Raw genomic sequence first — 15009 nt, 5'->3', positions numbered from 1 at the left:
CTGCTGCATTGCCAGCCCCTCCTAGCTGCACCTGTCTCCGCTCTGTCCCTCCTGGACCTGGACTGGATCCAGCATGCCATCTTCCCATTGCTGCATTACTGAAATGGCCTCCTGGGCTCTCTTGTGCCCTCTAGTCTGCCCCCACCTTATAGCCATAGTGATACTTCTAGAATAAAGGTCTCAGACTATCCTGCCGCTTCCGTGCCTTCCTGTTTTTGATCTTTCCCTTGTTCCATCTGTCTGGTACACCCACCACCGCTAGTCCCCATTGTTCCTTCTTGCCTCCCTTAGGTCTCCACCGAGGTACCACTTCCGTGTACAGCCTTCCTGGGGGCCCTGTTCTACGCGGGGCCTGTGCCTCTGGGCCGTTGTTCCCCACGCTTGTCTGTGGGTGTCTTTGCACAGCACAGGCCAAGATGCCTGGCCCCTGCTGTGTCTCTAGGAGCTGACTTTCTTAATACCAGGCCAAGGCCCTCGGTAGGGGTGGAGAGAAGAGAGTGGGACAAGACAAGCATCTACAGACCAGTGGTGGGTTGAGTGTGGGTGCTCCATCAGCCAGTGAACCTAGTCAGCCATCTTTGTAGGAATTTATTTCTAGTGACCAGACATATTCTGAGATGAATGGTTAGTACAATGTCTTAATTGAACTTTGGCTATTTAGTTGAGGGAGGGAGGAAGCTATCTTATCTAGAGGCAGTACAGCTAAATGACTGAGACCATGAACTCCAGCCCTGAGCTCCCCAGGGTGTGGATCCAGCCTCATACGAACACTAAATGTTCAGTGCCTTGGCTTCCTCACCTGTAAAATTGGAATAGTAATAGCATTGCAGGAAGATGAGCATATGTGCAGTGTCCAGAGTGGGGCTTGGCACCTCGTAAATACTGTGTTAGGCAGCAGTCACCATGGTGGTTCCTCCTTTTCATTGTCCTCCCCTCCCCCTCCTTCCCCTCCTCCTCTGCCTCCTCCCCTCCTCGTCCCCCTCCTCCTCCTCCCCCTCCCTCTCCCCTCCTCCTCCTTTCCCTCTCCCCCTCCTCCTCACTGTCCTCCCCCTCCTCCTCCTCACTGTCCTCCCCCTCCTTCTCCTTGGGGGCTCCTCTTCCCCTTCCCCATTTTTACTGTAGGAGCAGGTATTTAAGATGATAATCTGCAGGTTTTGGCCTGGGAGTCCAGAACAAAACAGTCCTATGTGAGTGACCTCCTAGAAATGTATTCTTGGGTTTTTATGACATTTTGAGAATCAGGCTCTTATAATTTAGTTTAAATCGAGCCCTAGCCTGTCATTCCCACTCTGACTTACATAAAGGGCCAGATTTAGCTTTTTACCAGCTGCGTAACCTGGACAAATTGCTTAGCCTATCTTATGTGTCCTCATTGTAAGACAGGAATTATAAAATGCAGGAATGAGAGAGGGTCATTGCACAATGCTTGGCGTATAGTAGGTATTCGTAAATGGCACGGCTTGTTCCATCTGCTTGGTACCTTGTCATGCCCTAATTATATGGGCATGAACTCACCCTGCACTAGTTTTATAGTAGGCATCATTGATTGGAAGGAAGAAGGGAGGGTGAGGAGTGTTACCTGTGGGCAAATCAATCTTATTTGTGGGCACAAAAAAAAAAGTTTATTTTCTGGGAAAACACTGATGGTTGACCTGCAAATGTCAGATAATGACTACAGATGATGACTTTATTTTTACATGTAGAAAATATGCTAGAGTCACCAGCCCCACTGGCAGTGTTCACTTTTGATTTTATTCAGCTACAAGTTTAAATGATTTGATCCATTAGCTGGTGTACATAGAAGGCCAGATGCTGAGGTGGGGGTTGAGAGGTGGGAATTATCAGCCACAATGCTACAATCAAGCCTCAAAATAAAAATTAATGCTTAATTAAAAGTCTGCAGAGTGTGACTGTGGTAATTTCATTACTTGCTGATTTCGTATTCACATGTATCTCCTTACTTTGTAAAGCCAGTTGGTGGGTTAAATTCTCTCACCGTTGCCTATCTGCCAGGGTTCCCGCAAAATCAGTGCCAGTAGTAAATTGAAAGTTTCTTTATAGCCAAGTAATCTCAAAAGCCAAGTTATAAATATATCTTTTCAAAACTTTTTTGCAGTAAAAATTATTTAAATTGGGATACAGCTGCATTCTAATACATTTGTTGCAGCGTGGGGTAAGACTTGCAAAAGTACATGGGGCACTTAAAGGCCAGGAAGGTGTTCTGCTGGGTGGGTGGGGCTTGGACCCCCGGCTGCAGAATGGTTTCTCTCACCAGCCCGCCAAGGCTACAGTTCTTCCCCTCCTGCCATTTTCACGGCAGCCCTGATGTGATAAACCCAGCTGTATCGCCTCATTAGAGAAGCAACGGAAGCAAAAGCTAGCCAAGAGATGGGGGAGTCTTAGGCACAGTTTCTATCTAATTACCACACCTCTTGAGTAAAAATGCAGATTATTGGCAAAGCAAGTTGCATTTGGAAAAAATGTGTCATTTGGCCCAGGCCCTGAGGTTTACCCTTCTGCAGATCTCACTTTACGTTTTAAGTAAAGAACCAAAACGTCTCCAGTGGTGAACGTGCGTGCAGCACACAGTCCGCACTGGTCCAGAGGAGTGCTGGTGGAATAAACCCGGGGAGAGCTGGGTTCCCCGCCCCACAGGGAGGGATTACTGTTGCGTATCCGCCTAATCGCATCTGCTCAGGAAAATGGCCAGCTGACAATGCTTGGCTCACAGGAGTCTGGTGGGAAAATTACTAGCCATGGCTTATTTCTGATTTGGGTTATATACAGAAACCTTTCTTATTTTAGTCACAGAAATCAGATTCCCAGTGGTGGAAAATATATATTTAGCTCTGTGGTCGTGCAGTTGTTATTTAGTCTGATTTAATGTTGATAAATTAGAGTAAATTGTTTGCCCAGATGAGTTGAATAAATTCTGCCAGAGCTTATATCTTATTCTGTTTTCACATTGAGTCCTTAATATGTATCTCTGTTTCATTGGCAGTCCTATTAGAGTAAGTCCTAGAAAAAGCTTGGTGGCCCTACCCCCTGCTCCTATGTTAGTCAGTGGAATTAAATCATTTAACACTCTCTGAGGGGAGCTCAAAGGAGCCCTTAGGGAGAATCTGGTCCTAAGATGTCCATAAACCACCTAAGATGTCTGGAGAGCTACCTTCATTTTAATGGTTTTAATTTAACCACTCTAGAATTATTTCATTTAATCCACTTTCCCTATCTCGCTTCCCCACCCTCACAAATCCCCAAAGCCCTGGGAGTTTTTGGAGTATTTCCTTCCCACAGATAAGCAATACAAATATAAAATGAAGAGAGAAATGCAAACCCTTAGGAAAGGTCATGCCCATACTTTTCTCCCCTTGCATCTTGACTCCCTAACAATTTCTGGTGTGTGGGGTCTTTAAGATGTGCCCTCCTTCCTGCTCATCAGTGCATCCCCAGGGCCAAGTGTTAACTCTCCTAAGACTCGGTATGTATTGAACTGATGAACGAAGGTGTGCTTGAAGAACAAGTCAACTCATTCAGTGTCTTTGTTCCCCTAGGAGGACTGGAATGAAATTGACCCCATTAAAAAGAAAGACCTTCATCACAGCAATGGAGAAGAGAAAGCACAAAGCATGGAGACCCTCCCTCCAGGTACTGCCAGGGGCCAGGAAGCCATCTTGCTTTGAGCACGTGATTGGGAGTGGACTGAGCATGGCTCTTGGAGCAGGTGGTCTGTGGGGAGAGGCTGGATTCCATAGGTCAGCAGGAGACACCGCCCTAAAGCACTGCTTTGCCAACTTCCATCGGACCCATTAGTGGGTGGTCAAGTTAAAACTTTAATAGGAGGTGACCAAAATGTGTTGAAAAGAAAATAAAAATAGACTGAAGTAGAAAGTATATATTAGTATATATTAGTTCATGAAATATTTTTAATAGACTTTATTTTTTAAGGCAGTTTTAGCTTCAGAACAAAACTGAGGGGAAGGTACAGAGAATTCCTGTATACCTCCTGCACCCCCACCCTCAACACACATACAACCTCCTCCATTGTCAGTATCCCCCAACAGAGTGGTACATTTGTTACAATCCATGAACCTGCATTGACACGTCATCATCACCCAAAGTCTCTAGTTGACATTAGGGTTCACTCTCGATGTTACACATTCTGTGGGTTTGGACAAATGCATAATGGCGTTTAGCCGCCATTGTAGTATCATACAGAGTCGTTTCACTGCCTTAAGAGTCCTCCGTGGCCGGGTGCGGTGGCTCACGCCTGTAATCCCAGCACTTTGGGAGGCCGAGGCGGGCGGATCACGAGGTCAGGAGATCGAGACCATCCTGGCTAACACGGTGAAACCCCGTCTCTACTAAAAATACAAAAAATTAGCCGGGCGTGGTAGCGGGCGCCTGTAGTCCCAGCTACTCGGGAGGCTGAGGCAGGAGAATGGCGTGAACCCGGGAGGCGGAGCTTGCAGTGAGCCGAGATCGCGCCACTGCACTCCAGCCTGGGCGACAGAGCGAGACTCCGTCTCAAAAAAAAAAAAAAGAGTCCTCCGTGCTCTGCCCATTCATCCTTTGCTCCCCCCAGCCCCTGGCAACCAGCGATCCTTTTGTTGCCTCTGAAGTTTTGCTTTTCTAGAATGTCAGGCAGTTGGAATCATAGGGTATGTCAGCTTTTCAGATTAGCTTCTTTCACTGAGTAATATATATCTAATATATATTTATTTTAATATATTAATATATTAATATTTAATATATATTTAAGGTTCCTCCATGTCTTTTCATGGCTGGATAGCTCATTTCTTAATGAATTAACATTCCATTGTCTGGGTGTATTAGTTTGTTTATTCACCTAGTGAAGGACATCTTGGTTGCTTCCAAGTTTTGGCAATTATGATTAAAGCTACTATAAATATCTATGTACCAGTTTTCGTGTAGACATAAGTTTTCAGCTCATTTGGGTAAATACCAAAGGGTATGATTGCTGGATCATATGGTAAGAGTATGCTGAGTTTTGTAAGAAACTGCTAAGTTGTTTTCCAAAGTGGCTGTTCCATTTTCCATTCCCACCACAGTGAGTGAGGGTTCCTGTTTCTCTACATCCTCACCAGCATTTGGTGTCGCCAGTGTTCTGGATTTAGGCCACTCTAATAGGTGTGGAGTAGTATTTCACTTTTGTTTTTATTTTCAATTCTCTAATGACATATGATGTTGAGCATCTTTTCATAGGCTTATTTGCCATCTGTATATTTTCTTTTCTGAGGTGTTCACTCCTTTTGCGCATTTTTAATCCAGTGGTTCATTTTCTTATTGTTGAGTTTTAAGAGTCTGTATACATTTAGGATAATCGTCCTTTATCAGATATGGGTTTTGTAAATGTTTCTCCTAGTCTGTGGCCTGTCTTCTCATTGTCTTGATAGTGTCCTAGAAGATTTTAATTGATTAAAATCTGGCTTATCAATTATTTCCTTCATTGTCACGCCTTTGGTGTTTTCTCTAAAAAGTCTTCACCATGACAAAAAGGTCACCTAGATTTTCTTCTATGTTATCTTCTATGAGTTTTATACTTTGGTGTATTTACTTATTTATTTGAGACAGAGTCTCACTCTGTTGCCCAAGCTGGAGTGCAGTGGTGAAATCTCAGCTCATTGCAACCTCCACCTCCCAGGTTCAAGTGATTCTCCTGTTTAAGCCTCCCAGTAGCTGGGATTACAGGCATCTGCCACCAAGCCCAGCTAATTTTTGTATTTTTAGTAGAGACAGCGTTTTGCCATGTTGGCCAGGCTGGTCTCAAACTCCTGACCTCAGGTGATCCGCCCGCCTCGGCCTCCCAAAGTGCTGGAATTACAGCGGGAGCCACCACGCCTGGCCTACTTTGGTGTTTTACATTTAGGTCTGTGATTCATTTGGAGTTAATTTTGTGAAAAGTGTAAGAGCTGTGTCTAGGTTCTTTTTTTTTTTTTTTTTTTTGGCATGTGAGTGTCCAGGTCTTCCAGAAACATTTGCTGAAGAGACTCTCTTCTCTCCGCTTTATTGCCTTTGCTCCTTTGTCAGAGATCAGTTGGCAATATTCGTATGGTTCTATACTGGGGCTCTTTATTTGCTTCCATTGGTCTATTTTTCTGTTATTTTGCCACTACCACACTGCCTTGATTACCATGACTTCATGTAAAGTCTTGAAGCCGAGTCACCTTTGTTTTCTTTCAAGGTAGTTTTAGCTATTCCAGATCTTTTGCTGTTCCATATAAATTTGTAAATTTTAGAATCAGTTTGTTAATATCCACAAAACAACTTGCTGGGATTTTGGCTCTAATTGCATTGAATCTATAGATGAAGTTGAGATTAACTGACATTTTGACCATATTGTCTTACTCCCCATGAATGTCAAATATTTTTTCATTTAATTCTTTTGATACCTTTTATCAGAGTTTTGTAGTTTTCCTCATACAGAATTTATACATATTTTGTCAGATTTGTACCTAAGTTTTTCATTTTGGGAGTTTCTAATGTAAATGGTCTTGTGATTTTCACTTCACATTCCACTCCTTTGTTACTGGTATATAGGAAAGCAGTTGACTTTTGTATATTGACCTCACATCTTGTAACCTTGCTGTAATTGTTTATTAGTCCTAGGAAATTTTTGTTCATTGTTTCAGGTTTTCTGCACAGACAATCATGTGATCTATGAACAAATAGAATTTTATTTATTTTCTTCCAATCTTTATACTTTTTTTTTTTTTTTGTCTTATTTCATTAGCTAGGACTTCCAGTACAGTGTTGAAGAAGAGTGGTGAGGGGTCATCTTTGCCTTGTTCCTGATCTTAGTGGGAAAGTTTCCAGTTTTTCACCATTAAGTATGATGTTAGCTGCAGGATTTTTGTAGGTATTCTATATCAAGTTGAGGAAGTTCTCATATATTCCTAGTTTGAGAATTTGTAACATGAATGGGTGTTGGATTTTGTCAAGTGGTTTTTTTGCATCTATTGATATGATCATGTGATTTTTCTTGCTTAGCTAGTGGACATGATGGATTACGTTAATGGGTTTTCATTTGTTGAGCCACTGTTGCATAACTGGCATAAATCCTACTTGATCATGATGTATAATTCTCTTTATACATTGTTGAATTTGATTTGCTTTATTTTGTTGAGAATTCCTGCATATGGTCATATGAGAGCTATTAATCAGTACCTTTCGTTTCCTTTTTTTTTTTTTTAGAGACAGGGTTTCACCATGTTGGCCAGGCTGATCTTGAACTCCTGACCCCAGGTGATCTGCCTGCCTCAGCCCTCCCAAAGCGCTGGGATTACAGGCGTGAGCCAGCACACCCAGCCATACCTTTCTTTTCTTAAATGTCTTTGTCTGGTTTTTGGTATTAGGGTAATGCTGGCCTCATAGAATGAGTTAGGAAGTATTTCTTCTGCTTCTGTCTTCTGGAAAAGATTGTAGAGAATTGGTATAATTTCTTTCTTTAAATGTGGGTCAGAATTCATCAGTGAACACACCTAGGCCAGGTGCTTTCTGTTTGGGAAGATTATTAATTATCGATTCAATTTCTTTAATAGATATGACCAGTTCAAATTGTTTATTTCTTCTTATGTGAATTTTGGCAGAGTATGTCTTTGGAGGAATTGGTCCATTTAATCCAGCTTATTGAATTTATGGGAATAGAGTTGTTCATACTATTCCTTATTGTCCTTTTCATATCCATGGGATCTGTAGTTATATCCCCACTTTCATTTCTGATATTGGTAAAATGTGCCTTTTTTCTTTTTCACTTAGTCTGGTTAGAGATTCATTGATTTTATTGATATTTTGAGAGAACCAGTTTTTGTTTTATTTTTTTCTGTATTGATTTTCTGTTTTCAATTTTATTGATTTCTGTAATAATTTTTAGTATGTCTTCTACTTACTTTGGATTTAACTTTCTCCTTTTTCTAGTTTTTTCAAGTAGAATCTTAGATGATTGCTTTTAGATCTTTCTTATTTTCTAATGTATGCACTCAGTACTATAAATTTCTTTGGAAGCACTGCTTTTGCTGCATCTCACAAATTTTGATAAGTTTTGTTTTCATTTTTATTTACTTTGGAAATTTAAAAACATTTTTTCTTGAGATTTCTTCTTTGACCCCTGTGTCATTTAGAAGTGCGTTGTTTAGTCTCCATGTACTTTGGGATTTCCCAGCTAGCTATCTTTCTGTTATTGAATCTAGTTTAATTGTATTGTGTTCTGAGAGCACACAGTCTGATTTCTGTTCTTTTCAATTTGTTAAGGTATGCTTTGTGGCCCAGAATGTGGTCTCTTTTGGTGAATGTTCCATGTGAGTTTGAGAAGAATGTGTACTCTGCTGTTTTTGACTGAATTAGTCTATAGATATCAATTATATCTAGTTGATTGATGGTGTTGTTGAGTTCAACTCTGTCCTTATTGAGCTTCCTCTTGCAGGATCTGCCCATTTTTGACAGAGGACTATTGAGGTCTCAAACTATAACAGTGAGTTCATTTATTTCTCCTTGCAGTTCTATCTATCATGAACTGCATGGACATTTTTATGCCTCATGCATTTTTATGCTCCTTTTAGGCACATACACATTAAGGATTGTTGTATCTTTTTGGAAAATAGACTTTTAAAAAATCATTGTGTAGTTCTGTCTTGATCCCTTAAAAATTCCCATGATCTAAAGTCTACATTGTCAGAAATTAATATAGCTATTCTTACTTTCTTTTGATTAGTGTTAGCATGATAGATCTAACTTTTCTTGGTAAAGGCCATTCTTTATCATTTTACTTTTAATCTATATGTGTTATTTTATTTATAGTGGATTTGTTGTAGACAACATATAATTGGGACTTATTTTTCGATTCTCACAATCTTGGTATTTTCTTTGGTGTATTTAGACCATTGACGTATACAGTGATTGTTGATATATTTAAATTCATATTTACTATATTTGTTATTGTTTTTTATTTATTGCCCTTATTCTATGTTTGTACTTTTACCTTTCACACTTTTTCTGCCTTTTGTCGTTTTAATTGAGCTTTCTGTATGATCCCATTTTCTCTCTCTTCTCAGCATATCTATTATGTGTCTTAAAAAAAAATTAGTTGGTCTTCTTTCAGATAACACTATACTTTTTCACAGGTAGTGCACGTATCTTATAATAACAAAGTATTCTTGATTCCTCCCTCCCATCGCTTATATCATTGCTGTCATTCATTTTACATCCACATAAGCATATGTATATAATATGTAAAAGAATACATGATAGAATATATTGTTGCTATTATTATTTCAAACAACCCATTATATGTTCAATTAAGAATAAGAAAAATAGGCGAGGAGCAGTGGCTCATGCCTGTAATCCCAGCACTTTGGGAGGCCGAGGCAGGCAGATCACCTGAAGTCAGGAGTTCAAGACCAGCCTGGCCAACATGGTGAAACCCTGTCTCTACAAAAAATACAAAAATTAGCCAGGTGTGGTGGTGTGTGCCTGTAATTCCAGCCACCTGGGAGGCTGAGGCAGGAGAATCGCTGGAACCTGGGAGGCGGAGGCTGCAGTGAGCCGAGATCGTACCACTATTCTGAGCCTGGGTGACAGAGCAAGACTACAACTCAAAAAAAAAAAGGAAAAGTTTTTATTTTACCTTCACTTATTCCTTCTTTGATGCATCCTTTCTTCATGTAGATCCAGGTTTCTGATCGATGTTATTTTCTTATGTTAAAAGAGCTGCTTTTAACATTTTTTGCAAGGCAGGTCTACTGGCAACAAATTCCCTCAACTTGTGTTTGAGGAAGTCTCTATCCCTTCTTCATCTTTGAAGATCAATCTTTTTTTTTTTTTTTTTGCGACAGAGTCTCACTCTATTACCCAGGCTAGAGTGCAGTGGTGCTATCTCAGCTCACTGCAAGCTCTGCCTTCTGGGTTCATGCCATTCTCCTGCCTCAGCCTCCCGAGTAGCTGGGACTACAGGCGCCCAACCACGCCCAGCTAATTTTTTTGTATTTTTTTAGTAGAGATGGGGTTTCACCACATTAGGCAGGATGGTCTCGATCTCCTGACCTCGTGATCCACCCACCTTGGCCTCTCAGAGTGCTGGGATTACAGGCGTGAGCCACCGCGCCTGGCCTGAAGATCAATCTTAAATGGTACAGAATTCTAGGTGGTCATTTTTTTTTTTTCTCTGAGCCCTTTAAATATTTCCCTCTCCACTCTTCTTTCCTGCATGGTTTCTGAGAAGACATTAGTTATAATCCTTCTCTTTGCTCCTCTATTGATAGGTAAGGTGTTTCTTTCAGTTTTTTTTCTTTATCTTTGATTTTCTGCAATTTGAATATGATATGCCTCAGTGTAGTTTTTGGAGCCTTTATACTATTCTGTGTGTTCTCTAAGTTTCCTTAATTTGCGTTTTGGTGTTCAACATTAATTTGGGGAAATTCTTAGTCATTATTGCTTCCAGTATTTCTCCTGTTCCTTTCTCTCTTTCTTCTCCTTCCGATATTCCCATCATGCATATTTACACCACTGTAATTGTTCCACAGTTCTTGGATATTATTTCAATTTTTTTCATCTTTTTTGTCTTTGCATTTGAGTTTTAGAAGTTTCTAATGTCATGTCCTAAAGTTTAGAGATTTTTTTCCTCAGCATGTCATGTCTGCTAATGAGCCCATTAAAGACATTCCTCATTCTCTACAGTGTTTTTGATCTCTAGCATTTCCTTTTGATTCTTTCTCATAATTTCCATTTCTCTGCTTACATTATCTGTCTGTTCTTGTGTGTTACCTACTTTTTCCATTAGAGTCCCTAGCATATTAATTATAGTTGTTTTAAATTCCTGATCTGATCATTCCAACATTGTTCTATATCTGAGTCTGGTTCTGATACTTGCTGTGTCTCTTTAAACTGTGTGTGCGTGTGTGTGTGTGTGTGTGTGTGTGTTTAACCTCTTAGTGTGCCTTGTAATTTTATGTTGAAAGCTGGATGTGATGGACTTGGTGCACGGAACCCTGGTAAACAGGCCTTTAGTTGTGTGGTGTTAAGGTGTAGTGGGAGGGGAAGCTTGCTATAGTCCTATGATTTGGTCTCATTCTTTTAGGGAACCTTTGTGTCTGGGCTGTGAGCCTCACATTTGCTTCTCAGCTTCCCCCTCTCCACATCCTTAGGTGATACTAAAGTCTAGCAGAGGCTGGTTATTTCCTGTTCCTCAGATTGGACAGGCTCTGATAAATGCTAGCAGTTTAGTCCCTGTTTAAATAGTTTCTCCCGATGGCAGGCCTTATTAATAAGAACACAGTGCCCTGGCTTCTTTCAAAATGGTTATTTTCCCTTCTCGCTGTTGTAAGCATGAGGGGATATTTCTTCAATATTCACTGTGAGGATCTGGTAGAGCTCCAGGAGGTAAAACTCACACAAATATAGCTGCCACACCCCCATGACTGGGTCCCCCTGGAGTTTTTAATCTCTTAGGCTTGTCCACAGTGAGCCTCCAGGAATTTTCCACTACAGTTTAGGTTTTCCTACCCCCGTAGTGGATCTTCAGGGGTTTCTACTTACAGGCTTCTGCTCCAGTGAATTGTGATTCCTTGTATTCACCTGTCCAATTTGGGGGGCTGTGGCTTGTGACATTTCTCCAACAGATCCAAGGCAGATCTCTAAGAAGTGCTGATTTTTCATTTTATTCAGCTTTTTACTGTTAGGACGGAATAACAACTTTCAAGCTCCTTACATGCCTATTGGGAACTGGATGTCCATTTATGAAGTGTTTGCTTTGCTGGCAAGAGTGTTTGCTGGTGAGAGTGTTTGCACGTTGTGTTCTTGACTGTGGTTGGACAAGCGTCACCCCAGGGAGTCCAAGCCCCTCCTTTGTGCCCTCCCCATGCGTTGTCCCACCTACACCAGATGCAGGTATGTCACTGTCTCCTCCAGGAACTCTGACTGGACGCATGCATGCAGTCAATTTGTGTGTTAAGTCGGCCTCCCTGTCATCTTTCCAGCTCCTGGATGAGTCATGAAGCCCTGAGCCACAGTTCTTTCATATGTAAAGTAAACATTACCCACACAATGGGGAGCATCTGAATAGAATAGTTAATATTCCTTTATTATAATAATAGGAAGCTAGGATACACACTTCTGTTGTGTGGATTAATGAGAGACTTCCTATGGATTATCTTCTATTAAAAACATACAAGTGTTCTGATGGTTTTCAGGCAAATAGAGAGAGGGAGGGAAAAGCCATCTTCAGGTCATAGGCTGGATTTGACCATTGAGAGTCATACCTTATTTAAAATCATTTGAGTGCTCACATTGACTCTGCCTTTCATATCCTTAACTATTGCATACAGTTGGTTTTCTTATCTTCAAAGAGATCAGAATGTACTGATTTGCCTCTCTTTTGAGTTATTAGTAGTAATTTTTGATAAACGCACAATGTCTTTTTATTTTGCCAAAGGGCTTTCTTTCCTTTTTATGTTGAAACCATTTTTCTTACTAAACCAACATACACATAATTTTTTTGTTGTTAGAAATTATTTTCTTGTGATTGAAAAATACATTTTCCCTAAGCATGAGGAACACAGCTAAAGTTTTATGGTTTGCAAGAAACTACTGGCCATGGCACTTTCCAGTGTGTCAGTGGTGTGTTCAGGAAGCTCAGTGGCTTCCTGTGTTCTGTGTGTTGGGGCATGTAGCAGTTGTAGACAGATGGGCGGGAAGACATGACACCAAGCTGGATGCTTTTATGGCCACAGAACCCACTGACAGATGAAGGAGCCAGATCTAACAGGGCAGAGCAGTGATGTTCCAGGCCAACAGTCTCCAATTTTCTGATCGCACACTCTATGAACAAACGTATATTTAGACCACCTCCCACACACATATGTATTAAAATGCTTACTTAGGAATTACATGCATATTGCCATACAGATTTATTGATACATTCTAAATGAAATGGGGTAGTTCCCTTGACCCCTTCACAGGACTCAGCCCACAGCTCTCAGCCCCTCATGGGAGGAGCAGCATGCAGGTGAGTGGGTGCAGGGGCTGGGGTGAGTGCTTTTGGGCATCGGCAGGAGTAGAACTCTGTGCAGCCCCCCGGCAGCATCTGGGTGGGGCTACCTGTGACCCCTGGAGCCCTAGAAGGCATATGTTACAGTGTGCTCTTAGATTTGCTGTCCACAGATGACTTAAGTGTTAGCTCAGTGCAAGGTCAGGGTGACAGCCTTTTGCATCCACCCTCTTGGTACCTGAATTCTCATCCGGTGTCCAGGAAGAATCAAGTTGTGCAAACAAATTGAAGGATGGTGAACGTGGAGGACTTTATTGAGCGCTGGAAGTGGCTCTCAGTGGGATGGGAAGCTAGAAAGGGGGTTAAGTGGGAAGATGGTCTTCCCCTGGAGTCCTGCTGTCCCCGGCCAAACTCTTCTCCAAAGTCCCGCTGTCAAGCTGTCCCTCTGAAATCAAGCTGATTCTCTCCAACATCCGGCTGTTTCTTCTCTCCTTCTCTATTGCTTTGCTGGTAGGGCCTGGGGTTTTTATGGGTACAGGATGGAGGGTGGGGCGGGCCGGGGTGGTTTTGGAAAAGGCAACATTCGGGCAGGAAAACAGAAATGCATGTTCTCACTTTGGGCCCTACGGTTCCAGGCTTGAGGGTGTGGCGCTCGCCAGGGACCACTCTCTCCTACCCAGTATTTCCCTGCCTCCTGTTTGTATCATAAAGTGTATTTAAAATAAGCTATTATAAAGGATGAGGAAAATACTTGACAATGTCTGTCATTTTCTTTCTTTGCCCCGGAAGATTGTCTTGTGTGGCCCCACTTTGGAGACTACCACTCTTGGGGCTGCCGTGGTCACAAAAACCCAGATTATTGTTTTAACTCTATTTCTTGCCTCAGTTCATCGTACTTTGGGGAAGAATCTGGAATTTGGATAAAGTATACCACCCAAGTGGCAGTCCCAGCTGGAAGTCATGGAATGGGGGCAAGAACAATAACCTGGGAGCACGGGATCTGGGTTCGGAACAAGGATGACGGCCGGGAGCTCTAGGCTCAGCTGTGCCACCAGTCCTGTGGCCTTAGACAAGTTAAGGAGTATTTGAGTTTTGTTTTCCTTGTCTGTAAAATTTAGATACATTCTTGCTCTAAAACTCTTTGATTCTGTTAACTGTGTCTTACCATTTCCCTTTAATCTCTATTCTCAGATTGGAATCACCAATTTTATTTTCTTTTACATGCTGTAAAAATATATCTCTGTAGTTCCCCCCACCCTCATACCACATTTCAGGTCTACTGTGGATGAGTTTTTGCCCATAAACTCTGTGACCCTTGCTTCTATTTCAGCATCATGCTCTCTACTTGGAACCACTGAATTTTTTTTTTCAGTGTTGGTTTTTAAAATATTGTCTTCAAATAGAGTATGTATATTAGTCAATATTTTGTATTTTGGAAATCTATCTGATAGAGAAGAACGTCATTTTTTCCCCTTGGTGTGGAAAAACTTCTGGATTGAAAAATAAGTTTCTCCCTGTAATTGTCTCTGAATCTGACCAGCCAGCCAGCTGGCAGAAGGACTGGCAAAGGAGCGGGGGCCGGAAGAGGAGCAGGGGCCAGTAGAGGAGTGGGGCCGGAAGAGGAGCAGGGGCAGCTGTAGGGACTGGAAGGCTGAGGTCTGCCTCTGAGGACAGCTGTTGATGAGGTTCTTGTTGGAGATCTCTCACCCTTTGGTCAACGTGGCCTTTTGGAGCAGATTTTCTCTTTGCCTTTATGAGACCTTAGTGTCATTCTTGTATTCCTTAGTAACCTTGTGTAAAGGGCTGAGGCTTAGGAGAGACGAGGGTAGGGAGAGAGTTCAGAAAGGAGAGTCCTAAGGCCGTCTGGATTCTCCTTGAGGCCCCTCCCCGTCCTGGTCCTGGGCTGTGTCTTCATCACAGCCACCCCTCCCCGATGTGCTGTTGGTTCAATTACCCCAGACAGTGGATTTCTCAGAACAGAAATTGCTAATGTTCACGTAAAGATGAAT

General features: G+C 41.8%; 1 protein-coding gene across 1 annotated transcript in view; it reads left to right on the top strand.

The window, feature by feature from the left end:
* The window catches only part of GALNT2 (polypeptide N-acetylgalactosaminyltransferase 2), a 215317-nt gene that overhangs the window by 107351 nt on the left and 92957 nt on the right, over positions 1-15009 (top strand). The window contains exon 2 of the mRNA XM_003308809.6: positions 3555-3648. Within this exon, the coding sequence (XP_003308857.1) occupies positions 3555-3648 (94 nt within the window). The remainder of the gene's footprint in view (positions 1-3554; positions 3649-15009) is intronic.

Source organism: Pan troglodytes, chromosome 1, assembly GCF_028858775.2.
Source record: "Pan troglodytes isolate AG18354 chromosome 1, NHGRI_mPanTro3-v2.0_pri, whole genome shotgun sequence".
Classification (NCBI taxonomy): domain Eukaryota; kingdom Metazoa; phylum Chordata; class Mammalia; order Primates; family Hominidae; genus Pan; species Pan troglodytes.
This window is presented reverse-complemented; position numbering and strand designations above follow the sequence as displayed.